This window comes from Acipenser ruthenus, chromosome 10, assembly GCF_902713425.1.
Source record: "Acipenser ruthenus chromosome 10, fAciRut3.2 maternal haplotype, whole genome shotgun sequence".
Lineage (NCBI taxonomy): Eukaryota > Metazoa > Chordata > Actinopteri > Acipenseriformes > Acipenseridae > Acipenser > Acipenser ruthenus.
This window is the reverse complement of record NC_081198.1, coordinates 10,416,963-10,438,643: the sequence shown is the minus strand read 5'-3', so window position 1 is coordinate 10,438,643 and position 21,681 is coordinate 10,416,963. Positions and strand designations below refer to the sequence as shown.

At 36.6% G+C, this 21,681-nt stretch overlaps 1 protein-coding gene across 2 annotated transcripts; it reads right to left on the bottom strand.

Moving 5' to 3' along the window:
- Positions 1-321: 321 nt before the first annotated feature.
- On the bottom strand, positions 322-19,779 carry LOC117410987 (polypyrimidine tract-binding protein 2). Of its 2 annotated transcripts, none has more exons than XM_034017976.3 (15): positions 19,675-19,779; positions 18,273-18,303; positions 11,077-11,152; positions 10,621-10,793; positions 10,141-10,284; positions 9,571-9,735; positions 9,239-9,349; positions 8,895-9,102; positions 7,840-7,917; positions 4,971-5,089; positions 3,432-3,465; positions 2,870-2,962; positions 2,273-2,489; positions 2,114-2,191; positions 322-1,824 (listed from the first exon to the last, which is right to left on the bottom strand). In XM_034017976.3, exons 1-15 carry the CDS (start codon positions 19,680-19,682, stop codon positions 1,695-1,697), a joined length of 1,665 nt encoding a protein of 554 aa, XP_033873867.1. In that variant the 5' UTR covers positions 19,683-19,779; the 3' UTR covers positions 322-1,694. The 2 variants fall into 2 exon arrangements, with proteins under 2 accessions (XP_033873867.1, XP_033873875.1); XM_034017984.3 differs by having other exon boundaries at positions 8,907-9,102.
- Positions 19,780-21,681: the final 1,902 nt, after the last annotated feature.

Below are 21,681 nucleotides of genomic sequence, written 5' to 3'. Positions count from 1 at the left end.
AGCAGACAGATGAAGGATGGATTTGCAGCAAAGAAGCATGAAACTCTTAAATAATGACTAGTAGAAACATCTACTTAAGACAGAACAGAGTGTTAAAGTCAGGTCTGCCAGGTAGCAGAATACCACACAGGGTGGGAAATACATTTCCAGCATTTGTTTAATTGTTTTTGTTTTTAACATTTCATCAGCTTCCAAAATACAAATGACAATAAAATGGGTATTTGTTTCCCACCCTGAGAAAGAACATGATATCAGAAGCATAGTGAGGTGAAATACAAGAGAAGATAGTGAGAGAAAGGCAGCAGAGACAGAAAAGGTGAATATAGAGCTACAGAAGTGTTTATTGAGCATGCTACAGAGGTAAGCAGAGTACACACAAGGCGAAATCAACACAACCATCAAACCTTCCAACTTGTTAGAAAATTATTTTTTTAATTGTGCCGCTTCCAAACTATACTGAATTTTACATTTCTAAAGATGTAAAAACTCAACTAATATAGAAAATATACATGACTTTTGTATTTTTGTTTGTTTTAAACCCAGTACATAAGATGTGGGGGGAATGAACACATTGGTCATTTTCAACAGCTGATCATCGAACACTGGTATATTCTGAGCCATGTTTGTTATAAAGTCTGATTTTTGAAATACAAAAAATATTTCAAAAGGTTTACTAAAACTGAATATTATAATGCAAGGTAAATTAAGACTAAAAGGCACATAAACTTTGGTCCCACCAGGTTGTCAGTTTCAGAAAACTGCCACACAATTACTTTGCTGCAGCCAGACTGTGCAGCTCACTTCTGCTAGCTTTTTATAATGCATGCAACAGCAGTTTCTCCAGAACTATCTATACCAGTCAGTACATGCTCAGAAGTCCACAGCCATTTTTAACCATACGTACAAACTAAAAGATGGCAACATATAAATGCACATAAGCAATGCTGAAGTACATCTACAAAAGTATATTTAGTCATAAGCAACATTTATACCATATTTCTCAGCAGTGGTAGTGCAAACATGATAAAAAAAGGTAAGAATCTCAGTAATGTTCAGTTAGAGCTTTATCTGGTTGTATTGATAAAGCAGGCCAACATTTAAAACAGAAACATAAAATATGGTAGCTTAACAAAAAAAAAAACAAAAAAAAAAAAACACCATCTCCCCAAACACATAATACATTAACTAGTTGGAAAGATTGGCAAAAAAAGGAACAGCAGTTCTATTAACAATGGTTACACTTTTGAGGGACATAACTTCACAATCTGTACAGGTACTTCAGGAAAAAACTAAACCTTTTCTTTAAGAAACCCATTCCTTACACTATCAGAACCAATGTGCCAAATTGTTAACTATAATAGTTTGTGTAAATGTACTACTAATAAAATGTTGATACTATTTTGTCAAGTAAGGCACGTATCTTGTCAACTAATCCGATGATAATAAAAAAATCTGGAACTTCTTATAAAAGAAAACGGAAAAAGTTAATGGTTTGTCTAACTTATAATAAATGGGAAAAAAATTAAGATCAGTCCAATACTGCTGCCTTTTCTCTCACGCTCTCTCTTTTTCTCCAAAGGAATGACTGATAACTGAACTTAAAATGTCAAACTCTGGTCCCCAGTGTCCTGAAACAGTCAACAGGTATTGCCACACTAAACAGCATGAGCAGATTTTACAGCATTCTGTTATGCTCAAATGGTTGACTTGGAGAAGGAAACTCTCAGGTGGTGATTGTCTCCTAGATTGTAATTGTGAAGGTCAATCAAAGCTTGAATTGCTTCCTCAACAGTAGACATCTGAAGAAGTGCCATTTTGTGATCTCTGCAGAAATAAGGACTATGTTTAGAAACTGTGGTTACTTTACCCAAAACATGTTGCTTTAACAAGTGCAGCGATCAAGCATCAAAACTTTGCAACATATGAAAAAATATTAAATTTTACTTCCAAGTTTAAAATAAAATTCATTTGAAAAAATACAGTAATTAATATGTTTTACTTAAGTGCTTTGCAACATATAGTGCTGGACTATATTAAAAAAATGACCCTAGATGTAATTACGTACAAAAAAATAATAAAATAAAAACAAATAAATAAAAGGAAAAAAGCTTACTGGAAAAATTTGAAAGCTTTCACAGTGCCACCAGAGTTTTCAAAGAGTGTTCTAAGATCTTCCTCCGTTATGGTTTGTCTGTAAGAACAGAAAAGGAAAATTTGAAGTACATCAGCTATAAGCAATTCCAATTCCAAATTACATTTTTGCTATGCTTACGGGATATTTGAGAGATGAAGAGTTGCAGAAGGTGGAAATATATTTTGAAAGTTCTTTGAACCAGGCTTTTTGAATCGATGTAATGGCGAGTTAGTGAAATCCTTTGTCAACCCTTGGTCATCAAGTCCCTCCCTTGGTAGCTGCACGGTTTGATGTTTCGACAAAGTCACTCGTATTATCTTTCCATACATCTTTTGACCATTCAGATGACTCATTGCTGAGAGAATGAAACAAGCAATCAAATTATTTTCGAATAGCACCAAAAATGACAACTTATTTCTGATTTTGGATTTGAATCCCCACCTCCCCAAATTTAAAGCTGTTATTGAGTTGTGCAAATATATATTTCAACATCTCTGATAATCTCACTAATTGATGGTATGCTTTATGGGACATCTCTGCAACAGAAGTGTGATTGCTGAGGCTCTTAATTTAGCATATCTGGGTTACATTCAGGGAGTCGGTCCAGAAATGTCTTTGTTAAAAGTATAGCTTTCATCTTGTTTCCACCAGTTATGGTTCCACAACATCTGCATTGTTGCTTCATTATATAAAGTTATAAAAATAAAAACATCTGCAACAAGGACAAAGTCTTACCAAGCTGAGCTTGATTCCCATCTGCCATTTGAATGAGTGCACTGTCTTTCTTATTGTACAGTATCTTCACGCGCTGAGCATCCCCATAAACACCTTTTTAGAGTGAGAAGCAGTTAGGAAATAATAATCAATTTTCACTACACAGACTGACATATAGACATCAATGAGAAAAGATAGAACATTCATCCAAATGAAAAAAACAAAATCAAGATTTGAATAGAGATTGAAGAGAACACATTCTGATACACCCTCCAAAAAAGCTATGTGGAATGGTAAACATGCAAAACAAATTTAGCATGCATGAACTAAAAACTGTGGCTATGGAGAGAAGTTTAACAGCAAAAGGAAAAGAAAATAAAGGAGGGGGGAGAGGGAGAGAGAGAGAGAGAGAGAGAGAGAGAGAGAGAGAGAGAGAGAGAGACAGACAGGAGAGAGAAGTAGCAAGATAATTACTACTAATCTACAAGCCAAAAAGCTAGCTATGAATAAGGAGAACAAATATTTAAAATCAATACTAAAAAATAAAAAAAAATAAAAAAGTATAGTGCTAACGATAACATACCGAAGAGGGTAAACAGACTTTGGGGCGTAACCATCTTTAGAAGGAGAGAAGAGCAAGCAGCGTAAGACAGGAAGAGAGAAGAGTCGAGGAAGAGCGGAGATGAACAGATCATCCATAACGAAGGGTGGTTTCCCGTAGAATGGTGAGGTGGTCATGGATCATGGTTCAAGGCAGTTAATTGGGGCAAGTTGGTCCGAGGAACATTTTGTTCAAGCACAAAGCATGAACAGAGGGTGGGGGGTAGGTAATGAAGAGGGAATGGGGAAAACAAAAAGGACAAAGTAGGGAAAGGTAAGGGGTGAGAAAATAAAAGGAGGGTAAAGGATTGGAATAGGGAGGGGAAGGTGACAATGCAGAATAAAAGGAGTAGGGGAACAAAAATAAAATATAGGTCAGTACACAGGAAATGCAGGAGTTTGGTCAGAGAATGGCTGGTTTAATGTATTTTACAAGAAAAAAAGTGTCAAATGTAGCCACCCAAGACAAACATGGGTAAAGTACATTTAAATCAAAGGATTATAGAGCACAGCCTTAATGAGAAAGAAAGGGCATGCAATAGAATTTAAAGACTATGCTTTATTTGCTTAAGCGTTGCAGAGTATGAAATGCAGGCAAATCAACTGTTTTAGGCGGCGCTCTGGTTCACACATTGCTAGCATGCAGGTGTACAGCTGAAACCACCTTGCAAAGTCAAGGTAACAAAACAAAGGGAAATGTTTAAAACCACAACGCCAATTTTTGGGGGGACAAATCAATCAATTCCCAAACGAGTTATAGAAAAATCCCTACATTTCATATCAGCTTTCACAGCAAGAGAAAACAGTACAGAGAGAGTGAGAGAGAGTCAGGACAGTAAACGCAAACAACTAGAGCTTAGAGAGAAAAGATCAAGAATTAAAGAGTTTCAATTTACAACAAGGGAGTAAAGAAGGAGTTTAGAAGACTGTGACCAAAATCTGCAAAGAAAATACTGAGAAGAAACTGAGAAGAGTGCCTCATCAAGTTCTTTTGGGAGAACCTTGAAAGAAAAAGGTATTTACATAAAGCAAGAGAGAGAATTAACAAATGTGACATTGCAAGCACAAGAATCAAACTTAAAATAATATTTAAAATAATTAAAATTATATTTAGCAAACAATGAACACTTAGGTCATATTACTTTATTACATTGTACAGTTTCTGACATCAAATGTAATGCTAATGTATTTACTATTTCCTAAACAACAATTTGAAAAACAGAAAGAAAAAAAGTTGAATGTCTTAAATTAAGGAATTAAACATCAAGTACTCTTAAACTAAAATAAGTTACAGCTATACAATCTGCAGCTAGTTTGAATAATGTATTTTAAGAGGAACTTAATTGTGCTGTTTTTGTTTTTAAAAAAATAAAGTCTTATACTATATAAACCACAAACACTGTACATGAAAAACACAAAGACAATGGTAAAAAATGCAACTTAATAAAGCACAGTATGCAATGGTCAGCTCAGTCAACAGAATGAGAATGCAGACTGATCTGATTGAGTGTTGCTCACTGACCTCCTCGTTAAGGTTGCTGACCAGGAGAACGCCACTGTTGGAATGAGAGACTCCGGACAGCGCTACTCGACCTGCGGCCGCCGCTGCTGCTGCTGCAGCACTCAAAGGACTGAGAGCTCCTGGAACAGTTGCAACAGGAATGGTTAGAAAAATGCATATAAGCTGTTCCTGGCATCCTAAGCACAAGCATTCTAAACTCAATGCTGTAAGTCTGTGTCTATATAGTCATAAAGGTATGTATACTCTTAAATATTGTGACCCAGTACATGGTTAAAAAAAAATAGCCAATTCTTGTTAACACACTCGGATTAGACTAATTTAGTGATATTAAGAATTTTTCCTGTCAAATTTAGCAGTCGCTTATGGTAAATTACTTCTTATATGAGTTCACTTATATGAGCCCCCCCCCCCCCCCCCAGCCCCACTGTTTTCTGCCAATTCTGAGCTGATGGCACTGCTGGACATCTTCCGATTGCGAAGGGAAGTAAGCATGATGTGTCTTTCATCTGCTGCAGTAAGTTTCCTTGGCCGACCACTGCGTCTACGGTCCTCAACATTGCCCGTTTCTTCAAAAGAGCTTGGACAGCACATCTGGAAACCCCTGTCTGCCTTGAAATTTCTGCCTGGGAGAGACCTTGCTGATGCAGTAGAACTACCTTGTGTCTTGTTGCTTTGCTCAGTCTTGCCATGGTGTATGACTTTTGACAGTAAACTGTCTTCAGCAACCTCACCTTGTTAGCTGAGTTTGGCTGTTCCTCACCCAGTTTTATTCCTCCTACACAGCTGTTTCTGTTTCAGTTAATGATTGTGTTTCAACCTACATATTGAATTGATGATCATTAGCACCTGTTTGGTATAATTGTTTAATCATACACCTGACTATATGCCTACAAAATCCCTGACTTTGTGCAAGTGTACCTAGAAGAATTGATGCTGTTTTGAAGGCAAAGGGTGGTCACACCAAATATGGATTTGATATAGATTTTTCTTCTGTTCACTCACTTTGCATTTAGTTAACTGATAAATATAATCTATTAACATGTCTATTTTTGAAAGCATTCTTACTTTACAGCATTTTTTCACACCTGCCTAAAACTTTTGCACAGGACTCTATATATATACAGACGTGCTCAAATTTGTTGGTACCCTTACAGCTCATTGAAATAATGCTTCATTCCTCCTGAAAAGTGATGAAATTAAAAGCTATTTTACCATGTATACTTGCATGCCTTTGGTATGTCATAGAATAAAGCAAAGAAGCTGTGAAAAGAGATTAATTATTGCTTATTCTACAAAGATATTCTAAAATGGCCTGGACACATTTGTTGGTACCCCTTAGAAAAGATAATAAATAATTGGATTATAGTGATATTTCAAACTAATTAGTTTCTTTAATTGGTATCACACATGTCTCCAATCTTGTAATCAGTCATTCAGCCTATTTAAATGGAGAAAAGTAGTCACTGTGCTGTTTGGTATCATTGTGTGCACCACACTGAACATGGACCAGAGAAAGCAAAGGAGAGAGTTGTCTGAGGAGATCAGAAAGAAAATAATAGACAAGCATGGTAAAGGTAAAGGCTACAAGACCATCTCCAAGCAGCTTGATGTTCCTGTGACAACAGTTGCAAATATTATTAAGAAGTTTAAGGTCCATGGAACTGTAGCCAACCTCCCTGGGTGCAGCTGCAAGAGGAAAATCAACCCCAGATTGAACAGAAGGATAGTGCGAATGGTAGAAAAAGAACCAAGGATAATGCCGAAGAGATATAAGCTGAACTCCAAGTTGAAGGTACGTCAGTTTCTGATCGCACCATCCGTCACTTTTTGAGCGAAAGTGGGCTCCATGGAAGAAGACCCAGGAGGACTCCACTTTTGAAAGAAAAACATAAAAAAGCCAAACTGGAATTTGCTAAAATGCATATTGACAAGCCACAATCCTTCTGGGAGAATGTCCTTTGGACAGATGAGTCAAAACTGGAGCTTTTTGGCAAGTCACATCAGCTCTATGTTCACAGATGAAAAAATGAAGCTTTCAAAGAAAAGAACACCATACCTACAATGAAACATGGAGGAGGCTCGGTTATGTTTTGGGGCTGCTTTGCTGCGCCTAGCACAGGGTGCCTTGAATCTGTGCAGGGCACAATGAAATCTCAAGACTATCAAGACATTCTGGAGCGAAACGTACTGCCCAGTGTCAGAAAGTTCTGTCTCAGTCGCAGGTCATGGGTCCTCCAACAGGATAATGACCCAAAACACACAGCTAAAAGCACCCAAGAATGGATAAGAATAAAACATTGGACTATTCTGAAGTGGCCTTCTATGAGTCCTGATCTGAATCCTATCGAACATCTATGGAAAGAGCTGAAACTTGCAGTCTGGAGAAGGCACCCATCAAACCTGAGACAGCTGGAGCAGTTTGCTCAGGAAGAGTGGGCCAAACTACCTGTTAACAGGTGCAGAAGTCTCATTGAGAGCTACAGAAAACGTTTGATTACAGTGATTGCCTCTAAAGGTTGTGCAACAAAATATTAGGTTAGCGGTCCCATCATTTTTGTCCATGCCACTTTCATTTGTTTTATTATTTACAATATTATGTTGAATAAAAAATCAAAAGCAAAGTCTGATTTCTATTAAATATGGAATAAACAATGGTGGATGCCAATTACTTTTGTCAGTTTCAAGTTATTTCAGAGAAAATTGTGCATTCTTTGTTTTTTGTGGAGGGGTACCAACAAATTTGAGCACGTCTTTATATATATATATATATATATATATAAATAAATTATTTAGGTTGGATATAAAAGTTTACGGTGTAACAAGTTTAGTGTGTGAAAATAATTCTAATCAAAATTATAAAAGAACGTACCTCCAGTCTGTCCGAAACTGAGTGAAGAAGAAAAGGCTCCTCCACTGGAATAAGGGGACACCATTCCAGAAGGAGTACCTGAAAAAAGGTGCATCTTAAATTCTTTTGACAAGAGGCCGATCAGCTACTGATAACTTAATTCTACCCCACAACCCCAATAAATAAGGGAAAAGTGCCATTTTAAACCTGAACAATACATCTATTCCACTTGACCTCTCAGTGCCTCTTTTACTAGTTTTAGCAAGAGCTTTTCAATCAAGCATTTTCATTTATTTAATTTAATATCCATAACAATGTAAAAATCTGTTTCATCACAATAAAAGTGAAACCAGTGAAATCGTCGATCAAGATATTAACCCTTTGCGGTCTTATGTCGGACCTGGTCTGACATTGCAATTTTTCCTATCCGGTTGAAACGCAAAAAACTGGTTTCTAGTCGTTTTTTCTCCGGAAAAAGCCGAGAAAACCATTCAATGGCCGAGTGGGAGCGACAGGAGCCGAGACAAGCCCAAAAAAAACAAAAAACAACAAAGGGCCGTATCTCATGAATAGTCATACTTGCCCCTGGCATCAGATAACAGCGGCCATAAGGAAACAAGCTGGCTGATACTGCATCAGCGCTCAGAAAATATCACGGACATCTGCAGAGCTTTTTTCAGACGTTATAGTAATAAAATAATGACTTGGATCGCATTATTGAGGCGTTTGGTGATAAAACGAGTGATCAGATGATTGATCGGTATGTACGACTATTATTATTATTTATTTCTTAGCATATGTGAAAGCTATAGCGAACGAAAGGGTGGGGCGGGGCTGGAGATGCCTAGTGAGTGCTTTGTTGATATGCAGGGCCTTTTAAACCCGTTTGACTGTGGAAAAAAAAAATACTTTTAAACAGCACGTTTAAAATTAACTGCGCATGTGAAAATAAATTGGACCCGACGCGCCTGACGCGCACTTAATAAATGGACTGCAAAGGGTTAAAAGATTTTAAAGACTTGAAAAGACAGAAGATTGTTAGGATGAATAAAATTTGGAACAAAAGGTTATTATACCTTGATTCTTACCAAGCAGAGACGAATCCTTATTAAACGCTGCAGTCACAGAGGGGTCCATGGCTGGCTGCCCATCCCCAGCAGGAAGCTCAGGGCGAGTGTAGTCACGACTCTTGTCGTTGTTGTACTTCACATTCAAATTCACCAGTTTAGAAAAGTCAATACGCAGCGTGCAGCAAGCATTGTAAATGTTCTGACCATCCAGGGCCTTTAACAAAAAGGAACACCAAATATTAAATCAGCATAATATTGAAAAACACATTAAAAAATCTATAAAAATCACAAAACCCTATATTTGTGCACCAATTGGCATGCTATTGTTTACATTATTTTTTGTTGCTCACCAGTTTGGCTTGCTGGGCATTCATTGGGTCACTGAATTGCAGCAAAGCTTGAAACTGGTTGTTCTTTGTGAATGTTATGATCTTCAAGACAGTTCCAAACTTGGAAAAGATCTGGCAAGTCAAAGTTTTGTGATTACGCAACAGTTTACTGTACATGTCTCCTGCGACTGTATACCTATAACAAGATGTACTATTAGTTACTATATCCACATGAAAACAAAACCTAGTCAGTAACAGAAAAAATAAAAATACTTCATTGACCACGTCGCGTCTTTCATTGTGTCACTGGCATTGACATAATGACAGTCAAACAGAACATGCAATTAACTTACCTGCTGAAGGACATCTAGTGTAACAGGGTAGAACATGTTGTCAATAATGATCCTCAGCACTGGGCTCTGTGCTGGTGTCAATGCACACTCACTAACTGCTGTCCCAGACATGGGCGTACTTGCTGACTGAACAGCAGTCACAGCTTGAAGGACAGCCTGCGCACGCTACAATGAAAAAGTTAATAATGTTCAAGTGTTACTGAACAATTCACGTCAACGTCACAACATCTTGTGTGCATCCAAATGAAGCTCTTGTAGGAATACAAATAATGTGCTTTGTTGTATAACAGACTATAACCTGAAGACATTAAGATAAATCTTTTACATTTTGTAGATAACAGTATATAACACTCCTTTCAGTTTTATTTTAGGTTGTTTCAAAGCAACTTTAAAAAGGACCTGACACGAGACTGCAGGGTAGATGTAGTCATAGCAACAGAGAAACTGGCAACCCTAAATTAAGACCAATGTCCTTTCAAATAGAACAAACTACAAAAGCTTTAATAGCATGGATATTAAAATACAGCTGTAGAGATCTCTTACTTCAACATGATTAATATAACATTTTACCTGATTGAGGGCACTGTCAGTCTTTAGTTCTTTGTGATTCGAATACTGGATGAACACAGGCACATTACGAACATGAGGCGTCACAGCAGTGTAATAATTAACCATGGTAATAGCAGCTTCTTCACTTCCAAGCTCTAAGAATGCCTGTTGGTAAAAATGAATACCCATAAATAAGCACTCTCCCCTTTTTTCCTGAACAATAAATATTTCAATTAAAATAGAATGGAGTGTCAAATTAGAACATGTTGCACGCTACATAATTAATCAGTAACAAAAATATGTTAAAGTCTACATAATGCAGATTTGCAGCAATTTATTGTTAAGCTTCAGGTAGTGGGAAGCGTTTCTTCTGAATAGTGTAGAGATATTTAAATTTCAGGTAACAGGGTTTTCTGCATGTACAAAAGAATATAGCAGTAATTCTCTCACAGGGGCACTTAGTGTGATGTGTCCCTGAGAAACAAGACACTAATTACATACCTGATTCTTTCCTTTTAGCATTAGAATATTGGTGACCTTCCCAAAAGGTAAGCCTAGGGCAATAACTTCTGTCTCTGAAACTTCATTGGGCAGCTTCCTGATGTGAAGAACACGAGAGGGTGCACAATCCATCCTGTCTTCTACTCTTAATTTCTTGTTATCATTGCCATTCGCTGTAAAGAAGATACCGTTTTTTGTGAAGACCAAAATGTTTAATTTCAGTCATGTTACATATTTTATACAGGACAGAACCCCCTTTTTTTGCATGGGACTAGGGATGCAACATCCTACAACGGGATCTATTCACTTGATCTAAACAGCTGCGATCCAAACCCTGCCAACATTGTTATTTTTTATGAATTTATTATTAATGGAAATAAACAATACATTTTAAAATATGTTTTTTTGTAATAGTTTTCTTTTCATCACAAAAGAACAAAAAACCTAAATACCTACCAGTAACCACCATACCACTCATACTAGAATTAGGGCTGTTGTATAGACTGCTAGACAATAGCTCATCCGATCCTCTCTGCAAAAACACAAGACAACACATCATGGAAATTCACTGAAAGATCAATACCAAATGCAATCCATGAGAAATAGAAAATCCAAACATTCATCTCTCTCAGCCTAATGGTTTGCAAGAAAAGTACCCCCAAATCTGACTCATTCGACATTTAAATTAATAAGAATACATTGTAGTGCTGGGACAAACATGGCATTTTTATGTTCGGATATTCATTTTCAAAACATTATCAAAGCCATTATATGTAACACTGCATTAAGTTGAAAAATATCCCAGAAGTACAAGTAAGAAAGGCCTAAATAGACCCTCTTTAAATGCAGTTGGTTCTCTGAATGATGAAGATGTGGACCAGATGACTGCCAATATTGAGTGAGCTGTTAGAATAAATTAATGCACTTTTTTTTTTCTAGAGAGAACATAAACTTAGAGTTCTCAGTCCCCCTTTGTGAAGCAACATGCACAGCTACATGTCTGATTCAACGAGTGCAGGATTTAAGCAGACTTCAATTTGTACAGCAGGAGCCTGTACAATGCTATGTACCAACTGCCAAAGGTATTAGGCTCCTGCTATCCCACCACTCCCCTTACATCCTGGTTTAGATCTGGGGGCCAATCCATGACCACAATATAACACCATTGGGCAAATCCATGCAGTCTAATCCAAAAAAAGTGGAAAAAATAAATAAATAAAGTGGGTAAACTAGTGGGTAAACTGCGTGTTTTGCGCAACCCTTAAACATATTGGAATCCTGTGCAGAGTTCATACAGAACTCATATACCCAGCTTAATAAAACTATTGTTTGTTAAATAAGAATATTTAAACTGTTTCGCTAATCTTTTCAATGACATATTTAGAGACATAATTGCTATAATTGTTCAACTGCTTTCATTTGAAGCCAATTTAATTGACTAATAGTGACTAAGTAATTTGTTGCCACTGTGATAAGCTAATTTTAAAAGAACACTGCTAATTGTAATTTTGATCAATGATGTGTTGGGAAATGATTAAAAGGGAATGAGAATTTTAATTGGGAATGGATTGTGAAAATGGAATTGGAATTGAAAAACAAGAATTGACCCCAACCCTTGATACAAATAACATACCATGTCATAAGAAGTTTGGCTGTGGTCTCTGCCTTGTTCCCAATAGAATAATAAAACTACTAAATACAACTTTCATACGATAGTACCTTTGCAGGCAGTTCACCAGAAAAGTATTGTTTGGCATGGACTGCAATACCTTCTTACCCCACAGAAAGTGGTCTGTCTGGAGCACCGGTAGGTCTGCCAGCGTCGTGCCAAATTCTGCCCCTTGCTTTGAACTTTGAGATATGTGCATGAGTCAGTGTTTCGTTGAATTTTGCCTGTGTGATTACTTTAGCTATTAATTTGTTCATAAAACATAAAAGCACAAAACAGAATCAAGTGAAAATGAAATTATTAACACAGCAGTTATTACTTTCCATTCTGCGATTATTAGGCCTACATTTCGTTGATGTGAGTTTGCGCTCTATCCATCAGTAAACCAAACCGTAAGCAAGAATTATACAATACAGCGAAGCACGGTTTAGCACAGTGGTACTCAACTCTGGCCCTCGAGATCCATTCCAGTCCTGGTTTTTACTCCAAGCATGTTCTAATGTAGTTAACTGAAGCTGTTAAGAGGCAATTAACAAAATGTAGGACCTGCTTGGAATAAAGACCAGGACTGGAATGGATCTCAAGGGCCAGAGTCGAGTACCACTGGTTTAGCATAATAAATATTCGTAATGAAACATGGTAAAGCAGACATGTACACAATCATTTTTAATACACATATTATATTTGGATAAAGGTGTCAGCTAAATATATTGGGTATACTCTGTGTCTGTGTAATTATATATATTTTTTTTATTTTATTTTATTTGAAGGAGTTATAACTGCAGTGTAATGAAAGATGACTTTTTGGGGGGGATATACACAAAAGGTTTAAATTAAAAATGTAGCCTATATATCAGGACGTTTTGGACAAAAGCCCTTCTGCTGTGGAGAGAGAGAGAGAGAGAGAGAGAGAGAGAGAGAGAGAGAGGAGAGAGAGATCTAAAATTTACATTTAATTTGTAATACTGAAAGGTCACAGAAAACCACGGAGATGAACAAATGAATATCTTAAGAAATCACATGGTCAAACCTAAATGAAACACTGATGCTTGCACATATGTCAAAGTAGTGCAAAATTCAGCAAGGGGAAGAATTTGGAATGATACAGGCACTACCACTGCCTTATTATTAAAAACAGGACTTACTGTAGGCTCTAAAATCTCCTATGTATATAGCCAACTCTGCACCTTGTCAAACATGAATTAGTTCCCTCTCCTATCAAAATAGAAATAATATCCATGGATTGTAAGTGTTTTTTTAAACTTGTGATAAACAGAGTCAAATTGATTAAAAAATGTCACAAAAGCTAATATTTTTCTGGCTATGAAGCTTATTATAATCAAGATATCAAATGCTCTGAAGCATAATCATTTTTCAACATGAAGCGCTGTGCACCACGGCAGGGCTCCAAGTTGGCATCAAAACATTTTTAGAAATCCACTTAATGCAGGAAGTATAGGATTTTGTGGAATTTGTGCTTAAATATTCATAAAGCTTTGTCAGACCATCCAAAGATTGTCATAGGGCCTACATTCCAGAGTTACACAAAAATGTCCAAAACCATATTTCATCAGCCAATCATCAGGGATGAGGAAATAATACTACCCTTACTGTGAAGACAAGTTCTTAAGCCAACAGAGGGTCATTATCAGGCCAGTGTCAACAACATTATATACTACACAATAATGGCGGACTGCTTATTTTTTTGAAGCACAGCTATGCATATTTGGCATTTCTGTTCACCACCTCCACAATAGGCAAACTTCAGTTCCTGACCATAAAAGTTTTAAAAACCAATGCCCTATTTATCTCTGGAAACTGTTATACAATTTGAATGAACCACATGCAATGCCGAAACAAACAAGTTCACACTGAAAACAAATATCTTCTCTATAGTCCATGTAACCTGCTCTTTATACATAAAAACTAATTATGCCAATGCTATGGTCCTTGCTTTCAGTATTATGAAATAGTCCACATTAAAGGTTTTGAAACGATTACGATGAATTACAATTCTGAAAGGCAGTTGGTGCTTTCTGCTCTGATTAGTGAATCTACATAAGTGGTTTCAGTTCATAGTTCGACTGTGACAGCTGTCTTTAGGTCATTTATATTCTACATAACAATACAAGCCTACAAACCACACAATAACTGGCTTTAAATAAATAGTGAAGGGATATTATCAAGGAGAGAGAAAAAAAACCCAGCTTGTAAATAAATGTTCATCAAGACAATGCCCAAAAAGGCTACAAGACAAATCGAGGGTATGGAAAGTCAGGAGAGTGCCCTTTTTTGGTCCTTTAGCCAGCTAATTAAACAGTAGATGCAATGCAGACCTTATATGATGAATAGCAAGTAATGTAGTTATTTATTTTGGAACATGACAAGATATTACAAACAGAAACAGTAACAGAGTCTTACATGAGCATTAGACATCCTTTCCTTTTTAATAATTTTCCATAGTGCATGCACTGTTGGCTGACGAGGCACTAGAATTCCATCCCAAAAATGATAAATACAAGCGCACAGCTTTAACTATGTCACTATGCTAATTAAATGCGTGTGTGTGTGTGTGTGTACAGCGAGAGAGAGAGAGAGAAAGAGAAGGTTGTGCTAGATTTTCTGTTCATGCTTTCCTGAAACGCACATGCCCAAAATTGTGCATCCCATCTATCAGATACTAAATGATCACTTAACACAAAGGCTGTCGATGTGCATTTTGTTACATTTCTATGAATGTTTAAACTCTATGCTATATCGTAGTTTAAACAATATGTCTGTGTATAGATATACTAAATACAGACAGACTTTTCTTTATGCTAGTATATACTGACAGTAGACCATTCTCATGACAAGACTGGATTCTAAGCAGTGTTTTCATCTTTTTCTGCATTTCAGTAACAGCAATGGCATCGGCATGTGTCTTAAGCGAAGACTCTTGAAAATCTGTACATCTGCGTGTATATGCATTTTTTTTTGCTCAGCAGCTTTTTCACACACACTTCAGTACAGCTTGCCGTCTCAATAAATAAGCCATGTGTACTTCATCTCAGATGCAGAATTAAGAACGTATTTTTCTGCATTACTACTGCTTGCAACTGCGTTGGTCACTGTAGAACAGTAGTCTCTGGCTAAGAGAACCCCCCTCAAGAAGCAAGCAAAGTGTTCTAAGATGGAGAGGACCACCAGACACAATAATAAATAAATATGTATTACTTGTCATAATACATACATTATATGAAATGAACTGAATAAGTATGTGTATGTTAAACTATAATAATAAAGTAACAGATAAACTAACGTTAATAAACTGTCAAACTAAATTGACAAACCACACCTACACACATTTAAAAAAAAGTAGCAGCAGTAAGACATGCACATTATTTAACAGAATGGTGAAGCAACTCACCAGAACGGGAAACATACAATTGCTCGGTGACTTGTATCTGATTCAGGCTTTTTTTTCCCTGCAAGAGCTCGAACAATTTTTTGTAGCAAAAGAAACAGCGGCACATTTCACATTGCCTTTTTGTTTACATGCCATTTTGTAGCAATGAGGTGTACTCGTGGAAATCAAAATACAAAACGAGTCAATATGACATTGGTTTATTAAATCTTTCCAGAATCGGTGTGCTTCTCGCGATGACAAGTCACTTTTGAAAACACTGACTAAACCATTTTAACTTCAGTTTGATGAGAATGAGTTATCTGGTTACAAAACAGTACTGAATCCGTTGTGAACAAATCACTATAGGTGTCAATAAGATGTTCTTTTAAGTGACGTTCCTGTTCCCTTACCCGGAGCATTTACAATGGGAAAAATCAGTGTGTTTCCTTAGGTGGTGTTCGGTGGAGACTACTGTACTTGTACAGTTAGAAGATGCTGACTGCTGTGCAAAAAAACTTCCGATTGACAACTGCTTCGCCATATTGTGACAGACACTGGTCTGGCAGCAGAAACGTCAAAGTAAATATCCTTCTTTATATTGCTGCCCAAGCCAAATATGAGACTTAATGCTACCACCTACAGGACTGGAGCGTAACTTAAATCAAGGCTGTTATATTCCAAAACAGTTCTCCCGCTCTGTGCGTCCCATGAACGCAAGACAAAATATTTTTCCGTCCAATGGATTTATTTTGCTTCTAGGATGCAAAAATTTGCGTTAATGCGACCTCTGTGTGTGTGTGTAATATATATATATATATATATATATATATATATATATATTATATATTTAGCTCAAAGAGCCAGCTGCCCCCTATATATATATACATATATATATATATATATATATATATATATATATATATATATATATATATATATATATATAGACTGTGCTGGGACAAATATCCGAATAGTCGAACAAATATTTTTTGCCATGTATATGTATACAAAAATATGTATACAAAAATCATATGTTCGTATTTCGCTACAAATGACAAAAATACCTTGCACTTATTTACCGTCTCACCAGACAGTTTAAAAAAATGGCAAATGAAAAAGAGCTCTGTGTGATATGTGAGATTAATACATATAAAAAAAAAACAAAAAAACAAGCAGCTCTTGAACTTGTATTTAAAAGTTTTAGGACAGCAAAAAGTAAACAAACCAGATTATGGGCGCACACAGTGATCTCTATGGAAAGCCATCTGGGACCAAAAAGTGTTGTGCTGCTTTACAGTGAGCCAGAATCTCATGGAACAGGAAAAAGGCAAGGATATAATTCTGAAATGCCTCACTTAAACAGTACCCAACTTCCTGAAAATGTTGTGTAGTGATTTTTATATAGACTGTATATATTTTGTTGTGACTTATGTGGAATGTAATAAACGAGAACCAAAGCGGTGAGTTTTTTCGCCATTTCCAAGTTTGTTTTATTTTAAGTGTTTAAAGTTAAATTTCAGTTTTAGTTTGCTTGTTCAGCTACATAAAGGCACAAGTAAACCTCATGTTATTTCTTTATGAAAATGTGTCTATGGTCACTGTTTACTGTTAAGAAACAGCAATGGCAAGGAATAGGAAAAAAAGAATATAAATAAAATGCATGGTCAGTTATTATTTTGTAGTTAATTCACTGGGTTAAAATAAGTCCTACACAACTTATTCTTCACTCCTGGGATGTTTTTCTATTTTATCGTGTTAAATCTTGTAAGGTCTTGCTGTAAAATAAAGGCACACACACACAGGGGCCATGGCCACGCCCCCTGCCTCTGCTGCCATGATGTCTCTGACTGTGTTCAGAGCAATATAATTTTTATTACTTTTTGAAAAACAAAAGAATACCCAAACAAATATTTAAATTACGAGCGAATATCCGAACATGAAAATCCTCTGTTCGTCCCAGCACTAGTATATGAAGTAGGTGACACAGAGGGCATTACAGACCGTTTGGGTAATGTGACCCGAGACAGGGTTATGTAATGGCCTGAACTAAACTTTTAAAATGATTGCAATCTATCTCAGAAATACAGCAAGGGTTATGCCTCATCACCCTTATATATACTTTAATGGAAAGATTCTGTGCATTTTGATTGGCTGAGCTAGACGGATATAATTAAGCGATAGTTGACCTTGATTTCCACTTGTGCCCTCGCCTTCGGTTCAGGGTGCATAACTCAGTTATGGTCAACTGCCACACAGCAGAGCCTTCAGCACTATTGCTAAATTATATCTAGGGCTTCTGATTGTCATACTCATCATTCAACAAGTCAGCATATGTTAACTTATGGCTTGGGTGTGTGTTTACCAGTCTGACTCACTGGCAAGTATACTGGTACCAGACAGACAGACAGACAAGGTGTCAACAGATTTCAATACTCAACTTAAATTGCCTTTTCAAATTTCATCACAACTGGATAAGCAATTCTCCAGAAGATATTTGTAAAAATATGTGTCAAAAATATTGACTGAGATAATGTGTATATATTTTATTGCAGTCTTGCTCTCATTACATTTTAATACATATTTTAAGAAGCTTACCTTTACGCCAACTGCAACATCAGTGACAATGCTATAGGGTTTAAAAAAAAAAAAAGGGGACACATCAATATGCTGGATGAACAATACCTACCACAATCCTCGGGGTGAAACAGGGTCTTTGCCGTGCCCCAGCCATCAAATAACCCAATTTAGTAAAACAGATAATCTCGGCAGATATAAAAATTGTACAACAGTACTGTGTTCATATTTGTGAATACAATACTGTATTCTCAAAGTATATCCTACTGTAATGAACTGCATTGCCAGCTGCCCTTTGTTGTGTTCGGAGTGACATATGCATACACAGGCTAAACCACAGATGTTCAAGATTATTTTTTATTTCAACAACGCATTCATTTTCAACATCTGAGGACATATGTTTCTTTTGCTGAAATAAAGCCTTTTTTTTCTTTTCTTTTTTTTGGAGAGCAGACCTTGACAAACAACACAGTTCCACCGCGGTTCAATGGGGCCCTTGTTTGCTGACTGCACAAGCATAGCTTTCATCCACCAAAAAAAAAAAAAAAAAAATCAGGCCTAAGTATCTCCATATGGCCTTAGCCTGCAGCTTGTTTTTACCCTCATAAACTTGAATTTCGAAATCACTATGGTTACGAGTTATTGTGCCCAGAATTTAACCCTACCTTAAGTGGCTATATTCTAAATCATATTTGTAGATTTCACATATTAAACCCCTAGTTTAACTTGAACAGGGAAGGTGGCTAGAACAATACGGTTATGCATTTAGGTTATATGATCAACGTTGAAAAAAAGATGCTGGATTCGGCTTTTATTTTAGATTTATTCAGATATTTTGAAACACGACTAAATAACAAGTCATTTGCTTAAAATCTGTAGAAAAATGTAAACAATGGCTTTATTAGCACTTCAGTTTTGGTTAGGTTACACATATCCTTCGTTCAAATTTAAAAAAAGGCTAAATATTTTAATATATGCAAATATTTTCTGTAATCATAACAAAATATGCTTTTGCTTCAGTCACCAATCCCGTTTCTGTGTTGTTCACAAAATGTTTTAGTCTGTGAATAACTTAATAAAAAAATAAAATTAAAACGATTCAAATAATGCTGCAGCTCAACATATTAAACAATCGTGAATAATATACCACATTTTAATACCGTAACACTCGCTAAATATGAAGAGACACAATAATGAACTCCCACGTTAAAGCGATGAGATACGGTACACATGCTACCCAGACCCTCTGCGCTTCCTCTGAGTCGAATTACACTAGAAACTAAAACCAGCTGGGTCATCTTATCTACATACGTTTACTTTTTAAAAACGTTTAATCTTTATGTTATTTTTCTTTCATCAACCAATTAAACATGTTGCATAAAACGACAGCTGAAGAAATATTCATAAAGAAAGAGATACCTACCCGTCCATTGCCGGATTAACAAGCGCACCGTTATGAGCTACAGTACAGCAGCTCTGCCAATAACACGCCAGACGACAAAATGGCGGCGGAAACTAGGACGGAAATGGCCGAACATGGTCGATTGGTTGACGGAAACTAATCGGCTAGAAACAGAACTCGAATGAACCCTGGCTGACTGGGAGTGTAGGATGTGAATTCTCACTACATCCCTCCAAATTGTACTGCACAGAATGTTCTATTGAAACTGTATTCCAACCTTCCACGCATTACTCAGTTTTAAGCAATCCAACTTTAGTAAAGGAATGAATGCAGTCTCACTAATTCTGATGCTCTGAGCTTGGCAACTCAACATAAAATAGGACTTACATGCTGCTTGGGGCCATTAACTTCAACTCTGCATTGTATTATCATAAACCACCTCTGGCGTTTTAAAATATTGGTAGGCTATGGCATGCCTCCTGCCCCCAAATAAAATAAAACCTTACCATCCATTTAAATTAATACATAAGAGTACACCAAACCGATGAGCAGCATTCAGAGCTTTATATTGATACTGCAGTACTTGTATCTGCATGTCCACTGCCTATCAGCTCTGAGGTCTGCTCCTGGGGGCTGCTTTTCTGCTCTCACAGACAGCTCTGTGTCATTTCCCCCCTTTTGTCCATCATGTTGACAGCCTGTCGACTTTGAAGACGGGCGTGTTTTTGGCAGCAGGTTGTGTGAGGGAATGTTTTTCACCCATAAGGAAAAGAGAAAAACTGTATTTAAAATCAAGTAACTGAAGTCAATTTTGAAAAGGGGATCTGAAAATGTTACAAAAACAGAATTAATTTTTTTTTTTTTTTGCAAGAGCCAACGAGCATCTTGTTTTGGTCATTCAAAATTGAAAAAGAAAGTCAGTCATTGTCCCAATATATGGTTTACACCAGTGTAATGTTTTCCCACATTTTGTTCTGAAAGGAATGTGACTCTTAACCTCTTGAGAGTAACTTTCCGTTTTCAGGAGTAACCTTGAAATTGTTTCATGCTATAGTTGTTTCACATAAACAACAACAAAAAATGTGTGAATAAAAATTGGGGCCATTTATGTGTCAATGACTTAGAAGCCAGCGTCTTGGACTGTGAGCTTGCCATCTAAAGTCACATTAATTTACAGCAGCTATCATCAAATACATCTCAAGACAAGCCCTTAGAAATAGGGAGATTAGGGACAGGTTTGTCTTTCAGATATTAATGGCTCAAAACTAAAAATGAACAAAAACATTGTAATAAAGCACCTTACACTACTTTAAGAAGAGCTATACAAATACATGAGTAACACAAATGTAATTCTATAAAAATGAGTGCTTACATGAACCTGAAAGAAAAGGCTGTTTCTTAGACGTTAATTTAAAGGATCTGAAGCACTACAAATATGTATAAAACACAGTCTGATGTAAACTGTTCATGTTGTCATAACACTGAGAGAGCTCCATTGCAGTTGCCAATCATAAATGGTAGTTTTAACTTAAAATGACAGTAATGAGGTTACCAGCACTTCAATTCAGAGTTTCTTATGCATATCATTATTTTTGACAGACATACGTTATGCTCTTTCAACTTCTTTCCAGCAGCCGCCCCCTAGTGAAGTTCATTCATTTTAAGTTAAAAGACCTGGGACTTAATTAAAAATAAATTTCCCCCCAAACACCCAGTTGCATTTTCAATGCTGGCTTTGTTGAAATTAGCATTTTGAGCTCTAGAGTGAAAAAAAGTAGCAAACTGTCAACCACTCACCAAATTTCCACCTTTAATTCTTCATAAATAGCAGCTGGCACACTTTCAATTAATACAACAGCAACCAGGACATTGAGGGCCACTGATCTGTTTATGTGCAGACTGAAGAGATGGGTGACTGACACACAACAATAAAATGACCACGAGCCAAATCCAATTCATACTTACCTTGTTTTCCTGCTTCTGACAAGTTTTTGGTCAATTTAAATAGCACTTTGCTACCGGTTTACT